Here is a 23,737-nt window from a genome sequence, read left to right as displayed (position 1 = left end):
CTTCTCTTTAGTCTTGGCACGTTGGGGATGTGGGGCTGCCCACCGCTGCCCTGCCCTTCCCACTAGCGGCAATTCTGGTGCTCTGCCTGTGCCCCGCCAGTCCCTTGGGTCATGGCGGTGCCTCTGGCTTGTCTGTCAGTGGGTGGGTAGTAGGGTGTGTGGTGGTGATGATGGTGGCGGGTTGCTGGCTATGGAAGTTCAGCCGTGCTGGCTGTTGTCTCCCTGGACCTCTGGGGCCATGGCATGTCCTGTGGCCGCAGGTTTGGCATCTTTGGTGTTCCTGCACACTGGGTGGGTCGTTGAGGAGGCCTGGGCACCCTGACCCAACTCTGGGCACTCGATGACGGTATTCCAAGCATATTTAGGAAATGTCCACATGCATGTATGGCTTCACCTACCAGCTCATGTTGGGTCGCATCACAAAGAGTTGATGATTCCCACCAAAAATGTGCTGAGCTGTTCCCTCAACCTCAACCTATATCCACTGTCTACACTTCTTTGGTTCAGATCCTCTTTTGGGACACTTTCTCCTATCTGAACTCCCACTTCAAAGATCAACACACAAATTCTGAAGGGGATGGTAGGAAAAGTACAGCAACCTTCTCTCCCTGCCTCACAAAGGCCACTTCACCAATAAAGATCAAACTAGCTTCCAGGGAGGGTTGGTAATGGTCACATACATGTAATAAAACATTTAGTGGCAAGACTATGAGACATCAATCTCATAATAAGTTGACAGATTAATGTGTGCGCACACACACACACGCACAAAAGATGGAGGGCACTTATAAAATCTGTTGTAATTCCTGCAATTTAAAAAAAAAAAATTTAAAACTTTACATATGGAGCAGGTCTAGACCAAACTCTTTATAAAGTGATTTAAAGAGACCCAACAGATCCCCCAATGAGCAAACACTTGGTGACAGAGAGGGGTGGGAAGCATAGTTGGGTAGAGTAAGGAGAGAATGAGAGCAGGAGGAGGGGATGTTAAACACAGGTGCAGCAGGAACATACAATATTGTATGAAGTTCACAGAAATATGGGAGCAGCAGGCGTTGCAGGAACATGGGGTAGCGATGATTCACCACCTACAGGATGAGGACAGGGAGAGAGAGGAGAGGAACTGAGAGAGAGACACCTGATTTGAATGTCAATCAAAACAAATTAAAGGGTAAAACTAAAAGTAAAACTTCATTGTTTCATCCATCTTCATCCATCTTATCCGTTTCCAATCCAATCCCAGCTCACTCTGGGTGAGGGTGGGGTCGCCCTGAACAGGTCACCAGTCCATCACAGGGCCAACACACAGAGACAGACAGAGACCAACAACCACTCACACTCACACTCACACTCAGACCTACAGACAATTTAGAGTCACCAGTTAACCCAAACATGATGTGTTTGGACGGTGGGAGGAAACTGGAGTAGCCGGACGAAACCCACAGGAACACACAACCTTCTTATTGTGGGGCAACAGCCCTAACCATTATGCCACCGTGCTGCCCTTCAATGTTTCATTTCAAATCAAATTTAATGGTGTATGGAGCTGAAATACTGAAAATTGCATCAGTGTCCAAATATTTATGGACCTGACTGTAAATTTTAACCTTTCTCCTTTTTCTCTTCTGCTTGGTATGTTTAGCTCAGGTATGGGCTCCTGTCTGAACAACATCCCCCCGAAGCAGGAGTTTGTTTACCCCACCACAGCCCCTGGTCAGGCCTATGATGCAGATGAACAATGCCGATTCCAGTATGGTGTCAGATCTCGACAATGTAAATATGCGGTGGGTGCTCTGTCCACACCATCCCATTTTTCATTTATGTTTCAGGTTATGTCCCCTCTCTTTCCTCTCTCCACCATCTCTCTCTGATACTTGATGAAATGGCACAATTTCTTGTAACTATATGGAACATTTGTACATGTAAAAATTTACTTTTTTTTTGTTTTTAGGAAGAAGTAGCTTGCATGTATAGAAGAGCATTAGTACATTTCTGGTACATAAAATCACATTGCCTAACTTTTCCCAATCAAAATATTTTGCATTGGAAAGCATTTTGCTTTTAGCTTTACTAATCTGGACAATGCTCATTGTAGTTGTGGAATGATCACCCAAATCCAACCCAAAGAGAGTAGACTGTTGTAAATGGAATAGAAGAAGATTTGAACAGAACATAACATAAGAGAAACAAGGTGGAATGGATAAAATTGAAGCATTATCTCCATCACAGTTTTTCATTCTTCAACTCCTCAAAAGTTCTGAAGATACCCCATCAGCTGTGCCATACATCTAACATGCAAGAGCCCTTATGGAGTCCCCTTTGCTCAAGTTTCTTTAGGTTATATGTTTAGCTTTCTGTAATGTTTTTTTGGAATTATTTTATTAGGTCTTCATTGTGTCGCTCCATCACAAGTGACAGGATTTTATCATTGTATCAGATAATGATCTCTCAAAGATATTGTTCCCCTGACTCTCTCCCTCAAGTCAGAATTTCTGCGGTGACGTGAAACATCTTGCAATATCATCACTGAATAGTATCCCCTTTATTGCATGGTAAACTTTTACAGGCCCAAGCTGAGAGCAAATGGACATCTGGAGGAGCATACTGCTTTATAGACTCATTAATATTGTTACCATGTGGTCAGAGCATACGCACACATTAAAATGCCACATCCGTCACAGACATTGTTGCAGAGGGAGAAGAGAGGCAAATGGACCTTGTGTTACTCTAATGAGCTGATGTAGAAACACACTTGACAGATTATCTCGCTCCTTTTTTTTGTTCTTTCCCTTTCTCATCGTCTCTCCATCCTCTGCATTTTCTCCTTTCACTGATATACACAGGAAGTCTGCAGTGAACTTTGGTGCATGAGCAAGAGCAACCGTTGCATCACCAGCAGCATTCCTGCTGCAGAGGGAACCATCTGTCAGACCAACACAATAGACAAAGGGGTAAGTTATCACTGAATACTTTTTAAAACTGAATTTGAAACTTTTTAAAGGTAGGACATGAGAATGTTGCTGGTGTAAGTAGGGTGGCATTTGTTTATTGTTTTTTGTTTTCTTTTGATGGGGTTGTTCATTTTGGACCAGTACTCCTGATTATTGCCTTAAAAAAGCAGCTAATGTTGACTCATGTTCTCTTCCATGATTCCCAACAAAACATTTCTAACTGGAAGCATTTTAAAAAGGATCAAAGTATTCCTGAACGTGCAAACAAAGTTGTAAAAAAAAATGTTCTTTTTTGTATTCTTGGTTTGGTCTCTTGGTTAGTTTCTTCAGGATGCCATTACATTGTGGTTGCCATAAAAATTTTCTGGAGATTTCCGTTTGTTGCTGTAGTGTATTTATGAATATTTTCTGCTGCAGTGGTGTTACAAGAGGGTGTGTGTGGCATATGGGACTCGTCCGGAGGGCGTAGACGGAGGCTGGGGATTGTGGTCACCCTGGGAAGAGTGCAGCAGAACATGTGGAGGTGGAGTCTCCTCTTCTGTAAGACACTGTGACAGCCCCAGGTAAAGGTTTCAGTTGTGACCAGTATCAGTCTTGTGGGGGATTCAGCTGGTAAAACTCAACTTACTAGAGCTTATTCTTGAAATTTCCTTAACCGGGATGCTGTTGGTGTAGTTGTGTAGAGCGTGCACCCAAAAATCAGGAGGCTACAAGGTCCTTGTCTGCAACGCCAGTTCAGCTCCAGCCAGTGTCATTCCCCCCATTTTCTGTCACTCTTCAAGCTGTCCTGCCAAATAAAGCAAAAAAAAAAAAAGGTCTTGAAAGAAATGTCGTTATGGTAGTATTTTTGATAATATGTCATCATGCAACAATCACATACCTAAATGTTAATGCAGGGTTTAATTGGGTTCTGTAATTGTTCTTCCTGTGCACACTGGCAGATAGCCTTGTAGAGCAACAGCACTATAAGAGATCCAACCAGTTTTGTCTCAGCAAGGAACACTCTCCAGGAACGGACTAATCCACATCAAATACTGTTTCTAATCACTGGTGGTATGAAATCCAAGTTTAAACCCTTTCTATATGTAATAATACATATTTTGAAATTTAACATACCTTTTTTTATTGTGTATAAAATGAGACGAGCCAGAGTCATCAGAAAGAAACTAGAAGACTTGCTTTTGAATCCAAAATCTTGATCCCTCATCTTGAATTGTTTAAAATGAGAAAGAATTGACCCAAATCTGAGGCCAACAGTGTTGTCTCATATTGTTTCATAGCCTCGTTTTGCACATTTGCTTTGGCTCCAGTGCGTTTAAATTTGTTGAAAGTTTAGCAGAAGCAGAAGTTTAGCAGATTTGATGGTGGCTGGCTCTAGCTTTCTTTTCAGCTCCTTCTTTAAAACGCAGAGGTGTTGTCGTGATGGTTGTGATAAACAATGAAGCAATAAAAGAGACAGACAGAAAGATTGAAAACACCCTAATGAATGCAGGCAAAGTCAAAATTAGGAGCCAGTGTTTTGAGATAATGTGATGGAGGTTAGTCTTGTTAAATTGTACTCAGATGTGACTGATGAGCCCGATTTTCTTTGTGTTTGGTTGCAGGCCAACTATTGGTGGAAAGTATTGTCTTGGGGAGAGAAAGCGCTTCAGGTCCTGCAATATTGATGTAAGTATCACTGCTCTTCAGCATCATTGTTGTCATCATCACCATTATCAACTGGTCAACACACGGTAATTTATTTGATTTAATATGTTCTCTTTTTGGTCGCTTCATATGACCCCACTAGCTAGTGGTTGCTGTGCATGTACTGTGTATATTTGGTATTAATACAGTGTTTGTTGTCTATATATGTGTGTTATAGGAGTGCCCAGTGGGCTCTCTGGATTTCAGGGAAATTCAGTGCTCCAACTTTGATAGCGTTCCTTTCCGGGGCAAATTTTACACCTGGAAGCCATACAGAGGGGGTGAGTGGGTAAACTTACTTTGTGTAGGTTGTGCGTGGCAATTTATTGGCTCCATGATAATTAATTCTTCTGCACATGACCTCTTTGTCTTTACCATCACTGCCAATCAATGGTGTTTACAATTTGGCTCTCAGATTTGTATCTCTGGCCTTAGTTCAAGTTCTTCCATTAGTAATGTCAACTCGGAACTCACCAAAGTAATCGCTGAGAACTCTATAAGGCACCAAACAGGTGGTACGAATTAAAAATATACGAACTGACTGAATTCGGAAGTAAATCTGATTGTTTCAGTCTGCGTGGGTTTCCAAATAAAACAGACAGACACCAAACCTAAAGAATACCTCAAGGTTATCAATCACCATCCGTCAGCTCAACAAAAAGCATGCTCCCTCTGTTCTAATGCTCTGGCATCAAAAAAAGTATAATCCCAACAGCTATAAACAGTATATTTCTTTGAGTAGAGTTTGAGGTACTTGTGTCTCAGTGCTTTTCAGTATATGTTACAGTGTTACTACACACATACAATACACTAATTATTAGATCTATCCATTACATTATCATCTGTACCTGCATTTTATGTACTGGGTCTGGTGTTTAAATGCATACAAAGCATAGAATAAGTAATGCCATATTTATTATATTATTTGTTATTGGCAAAAAATACATATATTTCTTTTCTTTTTTTTTATGCTGCAAATAAAAGACTCTATTTTCCATTTTTTTTGCAGATAGGTTAACATCATACATCAAGTCAAATGAGTGTTTTTTTCTCAAAATTCTAAATTAAAGTTTTCAGTGACTACAATAATAAATAAGTTGATGACAGCAGTTGAACAGAAGTCCAGAGACAGAGGAACGTGTGTGTACGTGTGTGTGTGGAATGAGGAGAAGCCGAAGTGATGCTACAGACACTCTCGCCCCTGTCTGGCTCACATATGCTAGCTGCAGAGAGTCATGCATCCCATAATGCCTTGCATGAATTCCTTGCTCCTGATGAACACTACGCTGCACATGAAAGATAAATAGGTTCAACGATATAACTGTCTCTAATAATGGCTTACAGAGATGGCCAGCCAGCCAACTTCAGGCAACAAGTGCTCCTTTCATCAAGTCAGCTGATTTTACAATGGAAATCCCTTGCAGCTGTTAAAATAGGAACGGTGCCATGGACTCTGCCCTGTGTTAAGGCCAGATCACACAGCCCTGCCATTTCATGTCCTCTTGAGGGACTTGAGGAAGAGAGCCTCTCGCTCTCCACTCATTTCAACCGTACTTCTCTTAGTCAGGCAGGAACAGTCTCCTTACCTTATTCTTTATCCTGTCTGCTCTAGATGTTTTCTCTGGCTTTATTAAATTCATCATTATGCACTCTGTCTCTTTCTAGTCTCGAGATTCTTTAAGCAAGCAGTCTTCCTCTGTCAGCTCAGACAGCCAAGGACAGTTCATTAAAAAGTTCTGTTGTTTTAAGTAGCTTTTTTCGACCAAGCTGCTCCAAATTATTGTTCTCAGTCCAGCAGCCTCCACACTTCATACAGCTCACCAAGTTATAATACATACACACACTTGCTGCAAGGCATGATTGCCCTGCCAAAGCTGGGCAACATGGGAATTGTAGTTTTCCACAGTCTGACCACATCTACAAGGGCTGCCAGTGCATACTCCCTTCTCTCACTTTCTCACACCCTCCTTCCCAGTACATACTGTACCTGCTTCGGCACTGCCAGCACAAAGAAACAAAGCCCAGACTGATGTCAACAGCCACTCAAATAGTCCAGCTGTTGGCACGTTACACAGATGAATGAAGGCTATACCACTTGGCCACAGAAAACATCTCTAGCAATTGTGAGTAGGGGAAGAAATAACGAATACATAAAGTAAAAGGATGGAAAGGGTGTAGTCAAGAATAAGCACTTCCTTACCACCTAGAATCAATTTCTCAAATTAGAAATGTCCTTGTAGCTAGTAAATAATCACTGTCAGTACCGTTTCTGTCTCAGAAGCTTTGCAGCACATGCAATCAACTTCAAAACATTCCTCTGTGTTGCCACAATGCTTTAATGTCTCTTGTGACCTTTTTTTTTTGTAATATCTTCACCTTTCCCAATGTTGCCTTTCTGAAGCCCTAGATATGTTCCCAAATTGGCTGTTAGTGAGTTGCTATCGGCAGGTTTACCAAACAAATGAACCCTACATCTTGTTTCATGTCTCAAATGACAGCTATAATGTAAGAGCTTTAAATATTTGAGTAGTGTGAATTGTGTTAATGTACCGTCCCCAAATATCAGTGTTACATTACTGTTTTTGTCACATTGCATTTCAAACCAGATATGAGTAGACTGAACGTGCACACTTATGAGAGGAAAACAGAGTAATTTAGCCCAAGCTTAAATGATTAATTCATGATTAAGTCATAGAAAATAAGGCATGCTGATGTCACATTGTGCTCATGATGGTAGCCGATTTTACTGTTCATACATATTTTTTTTAGAAAACAACAAACTTTTGTTTCCTAGTAGAGTAATCATCAATGAAAGTAACATTTAGGCGCAGTTTTGAATTAAACTTAACTTTAATGACTGAATAACCTTTGGCATTTGTTGGAGTGGGTCTCAGGTTGGAGTTAATACCTGATAATATGCCTAATTTGTGGAATATAAAAATCAAACTTGTTCAACTGAGGGCTTTCTGAATTGTTTGCAAATCATTAGAAAGAAGATTATTTTGTATTATCTATCTTTTTTTTTTTTTTTTACTCCAGTTTCAGTGTCAGGTGGTTGTGCTTTATCTTTTCCAAAGGTCTGCTGAACTGGAATTTCTGTTTATGTTTGTATGCGTTTATTAAGACAGAGTAGTTGTTTTATGCCTGGGCCTAAATGCCTAAATTCTATGGCAAGCAAGGATTTAACCACTCTCAGCTGCTTTTTCTCTGGTTGTCTGCATTGAAAAAGATTCACCTTCAGACTTCTCTCCCTTGTTCTTCTTTCTTACCCTTCATTTGAATGCAATGCATTTAGCAGAACAAATATTTGTAACCATTCACCAATTCTCTGTTTAAATCTATTTCTGTTGAAATGTGTTTGTGTCCAGGTGGTGTGAAACCCTGCTCTCTTAACTGTCTGGCAGAAGGTTACAACTTCTACACAGAGCGTGCTCCAGCTGTGGTGGATGGCACTCCTTGTCGCTCTGACTCTTTGGATGTGTGTGTAAATGGAGAATGCAAGGTGAGATAAGGAGGAGACGCCATTATTAGGCATTATGTTTTCACATTGTCTGTCCATCATCCATTTACCCCCTTGTCATGACAGTTGTCAGTGACATGTGGAGGAAATGTCTTAAAATTGGACACAAACGTTAACTGGACTCAAAGTTAAAAGAATTCATTTGATTTTGGTGGTCAAGGCAATAGTGACCTCACAAAGCTGTTAAATTTCTCTTCCCCCAATTTATACACTACTGATGGCACAAATTAACCCAAATAAAAAAATAGGGCCAAATGATGGAGTGATCATATTTTATGTCTAAATGGTCAAAAGTTCACTGTGACAACATAATGTCCTGAAAAACTGTTCTGACTGTCTGACTGTACAATGACTATTCACCACCGCCGATGATACAATACTGAGATTGTAACCGTATTTCCTGCAGCTTGACTGGTTGGTGAGGGCAAACAACCACAAGGCTGTAATTCTAGTTCCTTTCTACACTTCTATGCAAGGATTTCATAAAAATACCAGCTGCCATAGTGGCAGAGTGTATGTCTGTTTGCATTCAGTTTAAGATGATGCAGCATAATAAAGAATCAAACTAAGACTGTCTTTAACTAATTATCGTATTGTTAATATCAAATCATTAATACTTTCTCTTTAGAGCCTGGACAGCTGCCACTATTTAGTGCACACACAAGCTGCTGCTGATCATCACTAAAAAGCTTCTAAACTGAAAAAGTGTGGTAATTTTGGCAGTAATTTTGGGCTTGGATTCCCATAACTGATGTTCTCGCTTAAATACTAACTGTTCATCTAACTGCTGTCGAGTTTGATGTAGTGGAGACCACCTGGAGCTCTCACTGGTCCCTGGAACCCATTTTGACATCCACATGGCTCATTTGTCAAAGGATGTACACCACATTAATACCCGGTAATAAGACACAGTTTATATGGTTGGTGTTAATTTGCAGTTGGTTGTTTTTGGATGCTCCTCCAGGGTAAAACATAATTGAGGCCTTGCACAAGGAGTAAAAATGTGAGGACAGAAGATTACATTTTCATTCCCCTCACTCTGTTTGTAGTGTCTGAGGTAGGCTGGAGATCCCACAATGATCCAATAAGATTTTGTTTATCAACTGTCTCTCTACTCTCTCCTCCTCCTTCACTCGTTGCTTTTTTGGGTTCTCCGCTCTGTTCTGCTGTGTAGGAACTCGGTGACCCTCCAGCTCAGCTATTAGTCTGTCTGCGCTGCATGCTGGATCACTGCGATCTTATTATCTCCGTCTCTCTTTTCCTCATTCCTCTTTCTGACTCAAAATCTCCCCATTCCTCCGATTCTCTCACTCTGTGCCTCAGTACTTCCTTTTCTCTTTCAATTATTCTGTCCTTCGCTGCCATTTCTCTGTCTGCTCTATTGTCTCATCGCTTTTTTCGGGCATAACACTTTGTTCAGTCTGTGGGGAAATCTCTGTTCTCTTGTTTGCTGCCTAATGTTGGCTTTGGTTCAGGAGTTGGCACCTGACAATAAGAGAGAAGTGCAAAAATAAGGGGGATGTTAATAAGTGGAGGAGAAAGAAGAAGGACGTGAGCCGAACACAGACAGGGATCTGTTGGACAAAGAATAGTGTATACACAACACTACCAACACCTGTTCATTCAGCTGCGTGGTTTTTCTTTCTGATGGTCTGCCATTTTCAAGGAGAATTTCATGCAGGCACAGTAAAATGTTACATAAAATGGCCAAATTTTTTCTGACATGTCCTCATATTAAGGTTGAAGAAAATCCTTGCATGACTCCACCAAACGAAATACAAACATTCAAATGTATTATTCAATTATTGAATTGAATTCAATTTAGATTTGGGATTGTTAGTTTTTAGTCATATAAAACTGCAATATTTCTGTGCATTATCTTCTATCTATCTGCAAATCCAAGAATGGTCCATATTACATATGAGAATTGAATTTCAAATTTCAGTTACCTCAAAAATAAAAATGTGGTTAGGACAAGAATGCACAGGACAAGATGAAATTCACATTGTGTGTTTTGTCTGACAAAATTGCGAAGATATTTAGTTGTCTATAATACATGGCAAATAATGGTAACATTTGAAAGATGGCATCAGTGAACGTGACAATTTCTTTGGACTAATTATAGATGATAGATTATGTGCAATACTGAGTTCTAGGAATTATGAGCTCTAGGAAGTGTCTGATACAGGCAATCGTCCTCCTTGTACACGTGTGCTGTCATAGCTTTGAAAAACTCACCACAACCAATTTAAAGGCTCACTAGATAACCACAAAGTGAATCACAGTGTCAACTCTGGATATAGTTTTGAACTGGGATTTAATTCACGTAAAAGTAAAAAATAAACCTAAACCTCATTATCCTTCTCTCCAATACGCAACTGCCATATGAATATATGAGAATGAGTGGTTGCTATTCATTTTCTGCACTTTTGTTTAGCTCTGGTTGACTGTTAAATAGTTTGAGTAAAACCACCTGCTTTGCTCATCATGAAACTTATTTATGTCGACAGCTATGAGTTTAGCAACCTAAGAGCATTATGTCTGCACAGGATCAGAAAGCACATCTGGACTTACCATCTGATATTTCTGTTTTGGAAAAGTGGTCTGGAAGACATTAGAGGTAATCCCTCAGCTTGGCCTCTGACACCTTCCAACTTACTGACTGTGCCCTTTCACCCATCACCTCGAGTAACCCTTCAGCTCACTCATTTCTCCCTTCTTGCAGCATGTAGGCTGTGATCGCATCCTCGGCTCAGATATTCGTGAGGACCGTTGCCGGATCTGTGGGGGTGATGGGAGCAGCTGCATGTCTGTAGAGGGACTCTTCAACGACTCGCTGCCAGAAGGAGGTACAGATATAAAATTCTCAAGCACTTGTTTGACTCTCCCAGTCATCTCAATGATTGAAATCTTTGGAGCTACTGTCTGAAATGTTCCTCCATATTGATGGATGTTGATTAACATGCATTCCGTCTCCTTTGCCAGTGTTGAAACAGGGTTCACAATACTGATTTCAGCATTACTGCACAGCTATGTGACAGTCCGATCAGGGCCAATGTAAGGTATTCAAGTTTTTGCTACATAATTTCTCTTCCGTTATCACTATGCAAGTCAAGATACCTTGGATATTTTAGATCTATTATGTGATTGTCTAATCACATGCAAAGTAGCCTACAGTCAAGGTGTGGGGTCTTTTTTTTTCTTTCATTTAACTCATCATCATCATTTAACTCAGCATATTTATAAATGGTATGTTATTATTATCAAAAAATATTAAAGTCCGACAAAACAATTATCAAGAAAAGTTGTAGCTATAAAGCAAAAGATGAAAAGGGCCACTAAGTGGAAGTCAAAGTGGAAGAGTTGTATAGTCATACTCTGTATGGTAACGTTACACCCGCAGCTTGTATAAATTGTTATTTAAACCAACAAATACGGTGAGTTGGTTCAGCTCAAGATAACAGCCAGATGCACAAAATAATATCCTGAGCCAAACCAAGACTTCTAAGAACAACTTTGGAAAAACTGCTTGAAAAAACAAATGCGTAACAAAGAGCACAAAAATATAAGAGATTTGATCCAAAAGAAGATTTACACACCATAAGTCAAATATGTTTATTTGTCCATCAGCCTGCCAGGGACACGTGGCAGACAGATTTAGGTGAGGTCCAACAAGTGTGACTTAAAGTCCAGCTGCTATCTATTCTGGGTAGCATTTCTCACCACAGCACCAACTCCAGAGTCTCTTAACTGTCAACGCCACTCACTCACGAGGGGACACACCCTAAACAAGCAGACTTGCTTTGGATTTCAGTGCCATTCCATTGACCCTAACTCAGCTCTCAATATCTGACATTATCGCTGAACTGAGAAAAGTCTGGTACAATTAGAATGAAGTTGTGTCAGTATTGTACTTTCATAAGTTAGGGAAGACAAAGAAATACTATCAAATATAGTATAGTATAGTAATATAAAAAAATACAGCAGAGGTAAAGATTTACTGAAATCCTGACAATATAAAATATTTGGCTCCTGCAATTTTCATCGTGCCACTAGATAGTGTCTTAAATTGACTTTACCTTTGTCCCCCTAACTCCACAGCCCACAATTTAGAACGCACGTTCTTGGTTTAGTACAAGTTGGCTCCAGGCCAAAGCCAAGATGTCACAATAGAGCTTAGATTTTATAAACCCCCCTTTTTAAGCCACGGAGGATGCTTTGTATGTTTTCAGAGGCTGAGTAGTACTGGTCATTAGGAATAAAGCAATCTTTAAAAAAGATTACCTCTGAATCTGCTGCAACCCCAAAATGTGTCTGAGTAGTTAGTCATGACCAGTGCATGCAAAAATCAGTCGGGCCTTTTATAGAGCTTTTTTAACAGTGGTCAAATTCAACTCAAACTGTAATCTAGCATATAAACTCTGCTGTGCAAGTCTGCCCTAATACCCAATAAAACTGTCCTTACCGTGTACATGTTTTTATTATTGGCCCAAACTAGCCAAAAGCTACATTTTTACAGGATATAATCACAACAACTAATTTCTCCCACCCCAGAAAAATCAAGGTCTAAGTTTCGTTAATGCTGTTATTTAATCCTGGTGTGCACGTGAGATGCAATGCCCCTTCACATCGCTGTCCTTCTGTCCAGTCTGTGGCTTTGGAAGGTGGTGATTGGATACTGAAATGTCATGGGCCAGGGGTTTATGACTCTTTTGCTCCCTTCTCGGATTGTTAGCAGAATAACCTCACACAAACACTTCTCCTCTTCTTTGTGTGTCTGAAGCTGAAAAACCCCAACTCTGTTCTCCTATTCTTCCACATCTCAATCTAGAAACCCCACGCTGGGTCCATCTGACCTCTCAGAACTCCATGGAGCAGTCACACGCCAAAGCTATTCTTTTCCTCTCACATTTTTTTCCCCCCATTTTTTTTATTCCCTTGTCACTCTTGTCACTAGTGCGGCTGAAGTTATTTACAGCGCTGCAGAGCAGAGCAGAGCTGCGAGGGTGAGATGAGCATAAAAATAAAAGGAACAAGAAACCGAAGGGAATGGAGGGAAGAAGAGAAAAAGAGTCAAGAAGCTGGCTTTTGCATTCTTCTTCTTCACTTGCAAAGAGCTGAGCTGAGCAGCTGAGGCCAGTTGCCCAGGAATGCAACTGGAATCTGAAGCCTCTGCTTGGACTATTGGTGTCCCATGGAGCGAAAGACAAATTCTGAGTCACTTCCCTGATCCCCAGTGATTAAACCTCCCTCACCTTACTTTCATTCTTTGAGCTTGTGTGGGTCTGTGTGTGTCTCAGGTTATGAAGAAGTGGTCAGAATTCCCAAAGGATCAGTGTTCATCCATATACAAGAACTCAACATCTCCCTCAACTACCTTGGTAAGATGATATCAGCAAGCTACCTTTTTAACCTGTGAGGCACTTTGTGTTGCTTACTTGCATAAAAAGTGATATAAAGTTAAGCAAATAAAGTGTGACTTGATTCGAATTTATTGAGTAAAATGGCCTTTCGAGCTAAATAGGATGCAGCAATTACTGTTTTGTTGTGTTTTGTTTCTGTGCAATTGTCCTCATAGTTTAACACCACAAAGTGTGTCACATTTTTATGAGTTTGATGCCGTTTTAGCCTTCTAGCTAAACGTTTTGTTATTTCAGTGCATGTCTGTGACGATCAGTAACCCTCCTTGGAAGCTAGTTTGTCCATCTTTATTGAGTGAAAATACCTTTGTGTGACAAGGAGAAAAAGATTGCCTTTTAGAGAATCAATAAATGTTGACCATTTTTTTGTGAAGTGAGTTATTTGGTTTTATCGGGCTGCAGATATTTTCTCCAATGGTATTTAATGAGCTAGGAGGTTCTCAACCAGTGGACAATGTTGTGGGACGTATATTTTTCCAGTTAACTGTGATTGCTAGAGCTAAAGAGAGTATACATTTAGGTTGATGGTTTGAAACAGTGATTATCGTCAGATCGCCAGTTCGGCAAAGGTTAGGAGTTAGTGGGATTCTGAAGTTCAAGATGGGTAAAAGTTTTTGTGTGACTGTTGACCAGAAGTGATGTACAGGAGAGCAAAGCCAAAGAGCATGGAATGAGTTAGGGCAATTATTGTTTACTGACACATACGTGATGAAAAGGTTCAGCCATTAAAAACACACAGAAGCTCATTTACAGTTCCTTCTCCTGCCAGTCTCCTACCATTTTGGCTCAGCTGAGCCATCTTATTGGTCTTCTTGTTGCGCATTTTGGCTCATTGTTCCTATGAAAAGTCAAAATGTCTTGACATGAAAATTTGCTGTTATCAGACCCAATTTGGAGAAATTGTCTATGTTATGTCTTACATGAATCGCTTTTCCGTCACTAATTAAAGTTGCTACAGCAGTGGTAGTAGAATACAATCAAGTGTTGCTGTTCTTCTTTTTCTGCCAACATGGCCTAAAGAACAACAAAAGCAACACAGAGAGAAGCAGCTGGCCACACTCCTTCAATGCATGGCAAATATTCCAAAGGAATATTGTGTTATTTTGAGACTTCAGTGGTAGTAACGTTGCTCTCTTTGCACAGTTACAGAACTCCAAACCATAATAAGCTGTATCTTGAATATATTGTTTGCTAGCTTGGCAGGCAACAATATATAAAATGTAAGAACAAAAAAAAAAGACAATGTTTTGAAGCTGCTGAGCAGGATGCTGTTTCCAGTGGTTGTCCTTGCTAGGAAAAATATTTCTCAAAGGAATGTTGATCAGTGCTGTAACTTTGAAACTGTTGAAGTCTGTAATCATTAGCTAAATAATGCTTGAATTGTATTTACTGGTCCGATAGCTTTGATGAAAAATTGCAAGCTTGATCCACAAATAACTCACTGGCTCATCTGTCATTTCTCACAGAAGCTAAACTGGTATGAAAAGAAAAGTGAAGAGTGAAGTATTTCTTCTTCTTACTTTACTGGGTTCACTTAATGTTCCTTTCCTCTGTGTCCCAGCGCTGAAGAGTAAAGGTGACCAGTATTTTATCAATGGGAAACTGACCATTGACACGCCGCGCAGGTTTAACATCGCCGGCACCACCTTCCACTACAGGCGGCCCACTGATGGGCCAGAATCTCTGGAGGCTCTGGGGCCAACAAACATAACCCTGATTGTTATGGTAAGAAATGAGGTACATTGTGTTTTAAACTGCAAAATGCAAAATTTCCATGAGGTTTGTCATCTTTTAGTTGTAAATGTCATATGTGTAGGTGCTGGTGAGGGAAGAGAACCCAGGCATCCACTATCGTTTCAATCCCCCAGTCAACAGAGATCCTCTGAGTGGCTTTGCCTGGTACTACACCCCCTGGTCACGGTGCTCAGCTCTCTGCGCTGGAGGTAAAAACACAACAGCACACCCATTAAGTCTCACCCTTCAAATGCAATGGTTTGCCTCAAATGTACAAAAAACATTTATGGTAATTCCCAGTGACTGAGTTATATGAACTGATTTATAACAGACTACGAACAGTCTTGGCTCTATTTTGTTGTTGTTGAGAAGAAATCTTTTTCATACATATTGGTTGATTATTTTGGTCTGGAGTTCATTCAGTAATATTTGTGTACATTACCTGCAGCTTTATCATATATTTAATTTAACTGTTAGAACAGCATTGTGTATTTATTATGAATTAAGTTAATTCTCTCCTTCTCACATGGATTTGCAAAGAACATACAGAAGCATTAACACATCAACACACACACAAGAGAAGTCAGCCATTGCTGAAGTATCCATCAGTGTGGTCTGTGAATTATTTCTTCCTTGTGGCATTTTATAACTCCCTCTTTGTCTCGTGTTGTCATACATGTCAGGTGACCAGATCCAGCAGGTGGTGTGTAAAAAGCAGGTAGATCATTCAGTGGTCTACAACCATTTCTGTGACAGGAAGAACAAACCCAAAGAGAAGAGGAGACCTTGCAATACTGAGCCGTGCTCCCCAACGTGAGTTTGCGCTTGTCAATTACATTTTCTACAGGTAGAATAAAATTTTTTTAGGTTTCTCACTTAATGTGAATTTCTTATTTGTTGTTATGTAAGTTTTAATTGTTAGTTTTTAGGTGGGTGGTCTGTAGTCTGTGTTTGATGATATATAACTACACTACAATATAATGTCTGAATGGACACGATGTTGGTGAATCTGTGCATTGTTTGTTTCACTGATGCATGAAAATCATGTTTTTTGTTGTTGACGTGATGTCTAATTTGCAAGTTTTGTGCCTACACAAAAATATAACAAATTTAGCATACATAACTTTTTTGGACTGGGTTAGGGAGTCCTGTTTCACTTTGTACTGCCTCCGTACCATCATGAAACTAAGGGTCGAGCTCCTCTCTGCTTCTAGCTGGTGGACAGGTGAGTGGTCGGAATGCAGTCGCAGCTGTAACGGCGGCCTGCGAACTCGGGAGGTTTTGTGTAAAAGGAGGATCTCTTTGACAGAGGACAAAGTTCTGGATGACTCAACATGCACCACCCCACGCCCACCACTCACTGAGCCGTGCAGCAACCACAGCTGCCCCCCTGAATGGCTGGCCCTGGATTGGTCAGAGGTAGGCAAATGTCGTCAGCTTCTGCTACGCACATATTTTGCATGCACTCCTGCAATGACTTTAGTCAACTTGGGCATAAACTTGAACCAAAAGCTGATCCGCTTAGATGAAGCAGTTGTTTCTTTTCTATATAATCCATCCAAACTCAAACAGGAAAAGGCTGATACAGGTTGAAGTTCAACTCAGATCTTATTTTGTTCATGAAGCTTCATTCTCACAGTTCTGGATGAATTGAAATTGATTTGAAATGGTGTCAGAAGTTCTGCAGTGTTCACTTTAAAGTGCAGTTGTGTCCAGCCAATTCGGAGAAACCTTTTGAGGATGTTGGCTTTGTTTTGCACATTGTTGCTGCCCTCTGCTGTTGATTAAGAATGTCTGACTGCCTGTGACCGCAGTGACCCCTTTCTGCACCCTCCCATCAACAATATCTCCCTGCCCTCCCACTTGATGTTTTCCCTTTTTTTCTCCACACTGTCTGCAGTGTACACCCAGTTGTGGTCCTGGCTTCAGGCACCGTGTGGTCTTGTGTAAGAGCGGGGAAAGTGGTGACACACTGCCAGACTCGAAATGCCCCAAACATGGCCGGCCCACCTCCAGGGTACGCTGTAACCTCCAGCGATGCCCTCCCCCTCAGTGGGTTGCCGGTCCTTGGGGAGAGGTGAGACGGGCTTTTGGTTTATTCTCGGCCTTGTTCATGGGTATAGAGGAACATTTAATATTCTTATTAAAAACTCTTTTGTGAAAGGCCTAAAAAGGCCTTTTTCAAATGCCTGTATGTTCTGTGTTTTTTGTTATTCAGTGTTCTGCAAAGTGTGGTCTGGGTCAGGAAATGCGTTCAGTTCAGTGTCTGACCCACAATGGCCAGCCATCCAATGAGTGTCTAGAACATCAGAGACCAGCAGCCATGCAGCAGTGCAAGAGCAAATGTGACCTCAGTCTGCCCATCAGTACAGACAACCCCGAAGGTCAGGTCAAAGTCCTTTTCTATTTCACGTTTAACAGAGAAAACAGTTCAGACAGACAAAACAATGATTCTCATTATAAAATCCTGTTATTGTTTTTAAGCAACTTAAGCCTCAACTGGTCACGTTCGTTCAAGAATTTCACTTATTAAGTATTAATGTGAATTGGATTAAAGCATCCAGTGTGAAAATCAACATGGAGTAGAGAATGCGTAGATATCAGTCATGGATAGTTTGCAGTTCTAATACAAAAAAAGGTGCGTTTTTATTTACAGTTCATGATACGTAAAAAAGAAAAAAACAACAGTTTTCTCGTCAGTAAGAGACAGGAAAATACATGCATGCACATGCATTTACATATTATGTGTACAAATTGTTATCCATTAATTATATACATAAATATTTGAATTACCGCCTTTTTTTTTACAAAAAACATTTGAAATATATAAAATGTAGGCTATAAAAGAAGGTGGAAACATACAAATCCATTTCAAATTAAATTAAAAAGAAATTTGAAGCGAGTGGTAAGTAAAAGACTACATGTCAGCATGAAAAAGTTGAGCATGGCAGACCTCTATGAGAAGGTACTACAGAATACTGAAACACTTCAAATTTAAAATACAGAGGATCAGAGGATCTCATGAAGACTTTGGCCAATAAAGGTTGATTAAAAATGACAAATTTCTTGATATTTTGATTGAAATCTTGCAGTGTTTCTCAAGCATCTGCTGTAACATGTTGTAGGCAAATAGTTTCATGTGTTTTTTCCCCTGCAGAGTGTAAAGATGTGAACACTGTGGCCTACTGCCCCCTGGTGCTCAGGTTCAAGTTCTGCAGCCGGCCATATTTCAGACAAATGTGCTGCAAGACCTGCCAAGGACACTGACACTATGAAACGCACACCGTATATCATTGTGCCATACACACACTCACACACAGTAAACCTGAAACACTCTCATTGGGCCGTGTAAAATCGGTCCTCATGCTACTTCTGCCGGAGGAGTGTGAAATCTGAGATGCTGTGAGACTGACCTGGTCCTGTAAGTGGTCAGAGGGACCTTTTCAAGTCAGAATCTAGACCAGACAAGACCAGTCACTTCTCTGGGCAGAGCTGGGCCAAAACAGCCTAAGATGAGCTTATACATTCCACTGGAGGGAGGGCTGCTGAAACCTCGAGAGGCAGAGAGAGGGAACAAGGAACTTTCCTTCATCGGTTTTTAAGATGAATCCTCTCTCTGTATCTCTGAATAATCTCTCTTCTATAAATTTTTGGTGCTACTTACATTTCATTTTGGCCCCAGGACTGGTCACATTACTCTGAGTTTGTCTTTGCTTTAGTGGCTTAAATTTCTTAAAACTGTATGTTAAGAGATAGAGCTCTGTTTAGTCATGAATTATTGAAAAATCCACTTTGTAAAGAAAATGTTTTTCCAGATATTTTTGCCGATGGAAAGGAATATCTCATATTATGACATGAATGAAAGATTTGTCTCTGTTATCTGATAGTTGTTACTTGACCATGTTGTATTCTGCCATTGCTTTGTTCTCTATCATTGTATTCACTGAGGTCTTTCTGTTATTCCGCTGATGTATGAGCATGAGTTTGATTTGCACAAAGGGTCAGCAGTCAGAGGGCTTGGATTCTTCATGTGTGTTTTGTGATTTCACTTTATGTCTGAAAGCTATAACTGTCCTATTGCGGTGAACCTGCAACAGTCCTACCATTTTCATTAGTTTTTCAATCATCTCTGCCATAAAACAGCGCTTCATGATGCTGGCTGACTTTAGCTATGTGAGCAAAACACCGGGCTCGCATCACCAGGGCACACATTAGAGGATCTTATATTGTGCTGTGGCCTCCCTCTGTGGCATCAAGTGTTTTCTAAACTTGTAAAGTATAGCTTATCGCTGTTCTCTAATTATCACCATGGTTATTGCTGTTGATTTTGAACATTATTTTTAAAGGGATAGACACAGGATTATTCTCACCACATGTTACCACTTACTTGCCAGCGCTAGTAACTTTTGTTATGAGGGGAAATTCACAGCAAAGTGAGACAGTGAGTCAGTTCTGCCAGCAGGAGCAGGCCCAGTGTGGAGGAGTCACGACCTTTGACTGCTCTGCTTTCAAAGAGCGTTCTAACGTCAGAGTCCTCATCTGAGGATGGATTTACACACACAATGCATCTGATTTCAAAGTGGAACAGCTCTTGTGTTTTCATTTCTGTCTGAAACCAGCATTCACACTGTTGTGAGAAGATTTCTGATGCACAGTTTTCTAAAGTTTAGCCAACTGACTTTTATCTCAAAGTGTGTTGGAAATGTTGGAAACAAGTTGTCAACCCAATATGGATACATTGTCAGCATTTAAGCTGATTGCTGAGCAAATTGATTTACTCATCCAGCAGTTAAAGGGCAAACATTATGATTCATTTTCAGTCATGTTTCTGCCCACCTGGTGAATGTAATTGCAATATTTATTCTTTTTTAGCTGTGTTTTTGTTCTCCACCAACTCCTGAGGGGCATGTTTGGGTCTTCAGCCACTAGAAGCTAATTTCTGTTTGTGTCCATTTGGTGCTGAGCAGGTAGTACAGAAGGTTTTTGGAGCTCTTTGTTTTGAAAACAGCAGCAAAAGAGCAAAGGAGTTAACCAAAAGCCAGACAACATAATAATGAGCTGGAACTCAGTATACTGTAGGGCTCTGTAATGCCAAGCAGACATTTAATACATTGTTTTTTAATGGTTCAGTTGGATGCTGAATACTCCCAAAAAATCTAAAAATCATCTGCATGACCACACAGCAATGAAAAGCTTTTTCCCCCCCCCCTTAGTGTGCAAAACAACTACTCTGTGTGAATTCAAATCAGTTTTTTCCCCCTTTGAGATAGCAATTATATGACTCAAAAAGTCACCAATTCCCTGCAGGAAGGATGACATCTGACCGCAAGTTGTGAGGTGAAGATTTCACTGCAGACTTTTACTGAAATTGTTTTAAAGATGCAGTTTCAGCTGTTTCTTCATCCTGCAGACAATATTTTTAGAACGTCTCATTGTCTGACCGGTCATTAGATCAGATGACATCAAGAGTTCCTTCTGGCTGGAGTCTACACAAATGTTCACACTGATGATATTGGAAAGCAGCTCCAATAGAAGTCACGTAATTTGATTGTAATTATAAGAAGCTCAGTGTGTCTTTATGGGGATGAACTGCAATGTTCTTCCCTTTGTACTTGTGGTGCTTTCATTTGGATTGGTGCTATTAGTCCACTGTTCTTGTCATTGTTTCTGAATTATCATTTAACAGTTATTAATATTAAAAGGTCCATTTGAGCCTTTTGTAATTAATAATAATGATGATTAAAGGTGTAATAGGGCAGCTGCTTAGGACCCGTCCATGGACACTCATTGGCTTCATCTGCTCATTGCTGTCATGCTTTCCATTCCCTGAATTGGGCAAAATGGCTTAAAGTGGTCCTGAAATGTAACTCATTAAAAAGTTTGGCGGTTTCATTATAGCGATCTAACACTATAACAATCTAACAATTCAAACTGAGGGTTATAAGCTAAATTTGGGTTTACCAACCCATGTTAATCTTGGTCCAGCCCTGCTAATTCATCTATGTGGAGCATAGAGCATACATTTATGAGAAATTCAGTACAGCTCAGTCCTCTGTCACCAGTGTACAGTATGCCTGCAATTGTTGAGGACTGAAATAGTAGAAAGACTATTTATAACATTTTATTTGCACATACTCTCAGACAGTCACTATCATTCATTTTTTTCTCTATATCTACCTGGGCCTATAATAAGGGTCCACAATAAGAATAAAAAAAAAAAAAAAAAAAAGAGGAACTTTTGTTTTGTTTTTCACTTGTTAATTATCACATGCCATGTACTGTATGTTGTCCAGGACTATAGAAATGTCCCTCATGTTCATCTTTTGAAAAAGGAATTGTTAAAGTGATTAAACATGGCGCATTGTTGATTTTATGAAATGGGACTTGGTCATTTTTTGCTTTCTCTCATCAGTATTGGCATACTTGACAATCCGTACACTTTGTACCAGTGCAACAATTATTTTCTGAACTTGTCCTAAAAGTGGCATCACGAAGGTCATCTATTTCCTGATCAGCCTACATGGAAAAGTTGAACAGCAACTTCCTCCTCTTGCTCAGTGAGACGGGTCTACAGTGTGATCTCAATAGGAGAAATGAGAGACAAATGAGAGAGAACCGGTGGTGTGTAGGCAGTAAACACAACTATACCCATTGATCTTAGAATTATTTAATGATAAGTGAGTACTTCATTTTCTTCCATATAATATTGGAATATTGGCATACAAATTTGCATATATAACTCTCCATTATACGATAGGTTAAAGCGCATTTGATGTCAAAACAACATAATTGTTAGAGAAAAAAAACATTTGAACTTGTTTTATTGTACATAGGTGTATTTATGTTGACTTTTTCTTGGCACTGAAGGTGATACTCACCCTCTCCGTAGTGAGTGAAGCTCAGTAAAACAATTTAAATCAAATAACATGAAAAAAATGTTAAAGGTAAGATACGCATAAAAAGATTCATACAGTACCATATCTTTCCAATATAGACCAGTAGTTTTCACTTTTTCACATCAAGGACACAGAAACCATCATAGACAAAACAACCCACCAGTCAGACATTTCCATCAGTCAATCATTTTGAATTTGCATGATAGTAAAAACCTGTATTTTTTTAATTTCTTGTGGGGGAACCAGTTGGATCTCGATAAGCAGCAGCTCAGGTCAGAGAGTACGTCCAGTCTGAAGGTGTGCTGTGGCAGCAGCAGATCCTGCTGTAAGTTGTGAGACTTTTGGCTTGCTCAGCACATCCCACAAATGTTCAATTGGTTTAAGACCTGGGAATCTGAGGGCCAAGTCAGCACCTTGAACTTCCCCAAACCATTCCGGAGGAAATATGGCTTCCACGAAGAGGTGTACTTCTGCAATAATGTTAAGGTAGTTGGTAGGAGGGATGAGCGAGCACACCACCATCTGAATCCGTATCGGTTCAACCTCCTACATTATCTGTATCTGCATTCGTAAGGGGCGGGGATTGGACCGGAAGTGGGTGTGGTTTATGCAGAAGTTGTATTTTTAAGCTGGAAATTGATATGCGTTGGTCAGAAGTTGCTATATTTATTGTAAATCTTAATATATTTTTATTTACAGCTTAATTTGTATGACAGCAAGGTAAGAAGAGCGAGCCGACCGGAAAAACACCTGACCCGGTGAAGAAACAGAGAGAATGAGGCTTCAATACGAATCCAGTTTTTACCCCATAACCCCATAAAGTGGGCAGATTTAAAACATTTGGGTTATAAAAAGGTACTTTAAATGATGACGTAGTAGTGAGGATGCAGCCTAACTTTGTATCTATATCAGGTTAAATGATGATCTTAGCGGGGGACTCCATCAGGTAGTTGTAAATGTGTGTCACCTCCATTCAGTGGATCATTTCTCCGTAAAAATGAAGGCAAACTGAAGGGACAATGAGATAGACCCATATTAGAGTTGCCACCCATCCCTTTTTTCCGAGAATTTTTCTCTTTTTTCATCAGCTGTCCCAGGAAAATAAAAATCTCTTCCGGGGCACAATTTGTCCAGTTTTTTGGGAGAAATGCTAAAAGCTAATTTGATTTCATGTGTTCTGTAGAATATAAAGGTCCCCCGTGCGTCCGCAGCTACTTAAAATTGTCTCTGTTTTCTCAACATGATTTTGATTCTGTCTCCTATATCCAAACTTTATGTTCATTTGGTCGGTCTGAACTGGTAATAATGGCCAAGCCCTCCGCTCCAAGCATCTGTTCGAGTGCCCTTTTTCCACAAATCCAATGTGTCAACCCTAACCCACATATGTGAGTTTTTCGTTGTCCTGTTTTTTCTCCATCACAGCTCTGACATGTTGAAATAATGTTTTAAGCTAAGTACTGGACTGTGTTCTTTTAATGGCTTTCCCTTCGCTCTGTCCTATCACAGGACAGGGAGTTAGGACGTCAGAGG

General features: G+C 40.2%; 1 protein-coding gene across 2 annotated transcripts in view; it reads left to right on the top strand.

Moving 5' to 3' along the window:
- adamts10 (ADAM metallopeptidase with thrombospondin type 1 motif, 10) overlaps positions 1–21,564 on the top strand; it is a 50,581-nt gene extending 29,017 nt beyond the window's left edge. For both annotated transcript variants that reach the window (XM_029500849.1, XM_029500848.1), the window contains 15 exons: positions 1,643–1,784; positions 2,844–2,951; positions 3,369–3,514; positions 4,556–4,619; positions 4,816–4,918; positions 8,006–8,139; positions 10,883–11,006; positions 13,458–13,538; positions 15,139–15,302; positions 15,394–15,520; positions 15,995–16,124; positions 16,526–16,730; positions 17,212–17,388; positions 17,530–17,695; positions 18,469–21,564. In XM_029500849.1, coding sequence (XP_029356709.1) covers positions 1,643–1,784; positions 2,844–2,951; positions 3,369–3,514; positions 4,556–4,619; positions 4,816–4,918; positions 8,006–8,139; positions 10,883–11,006; positions 13,458–13,538; positions 15,139–15,302; positions 15,394–15,520; positions 15,995–16,124; positions 16,526–16,730; positions 17,212–17,388; positions 17,530–17,695; positions 18,469–18,578 — 1,981 coding nt within the window. In that variant the 3' untranslated portion in view covers positions 18,579–21,564. The remainder of the gene's footprint in view (positions 1–1,642; positions 1,785–2,843; positions 2,952–3,368; positions 3,515–4,555; positions 4,620–4,815; positions 4,919–8,005; positions 8,140–10,882; positions 11,007–13,457; positions 13,539–15,138; positions 15,303–15,393; positions 15,521–15,994; positions 16,125–16,525; positions 16,731–17,211; positions 17,389–17,529; positions 17,696–18,468) is intronic.
- The last annotated feature ends 2,173 nt before the right edge of the window (positions 21,565–23,737 follow it).

Source organism: Echeneis naucrates, chromosome 4 (genome assembly GCF_900963305.1).
Source record: "Echeneis naucrates chromosome 4, fEcheNa1.1, whole genome shotgun sequence".
Taxonomy (NCBI): domain Eukaryota; kingdom Metazoa; phylum Chordata; class Actinopteri; order Carangiformes; family Echeneidae; genus Echeneis; species Echeneis naucrates.
Note: the sequence above shows the minus strand (reverse complement) of the source record. Positions and strands in the feature narration are given on the sequence as shown.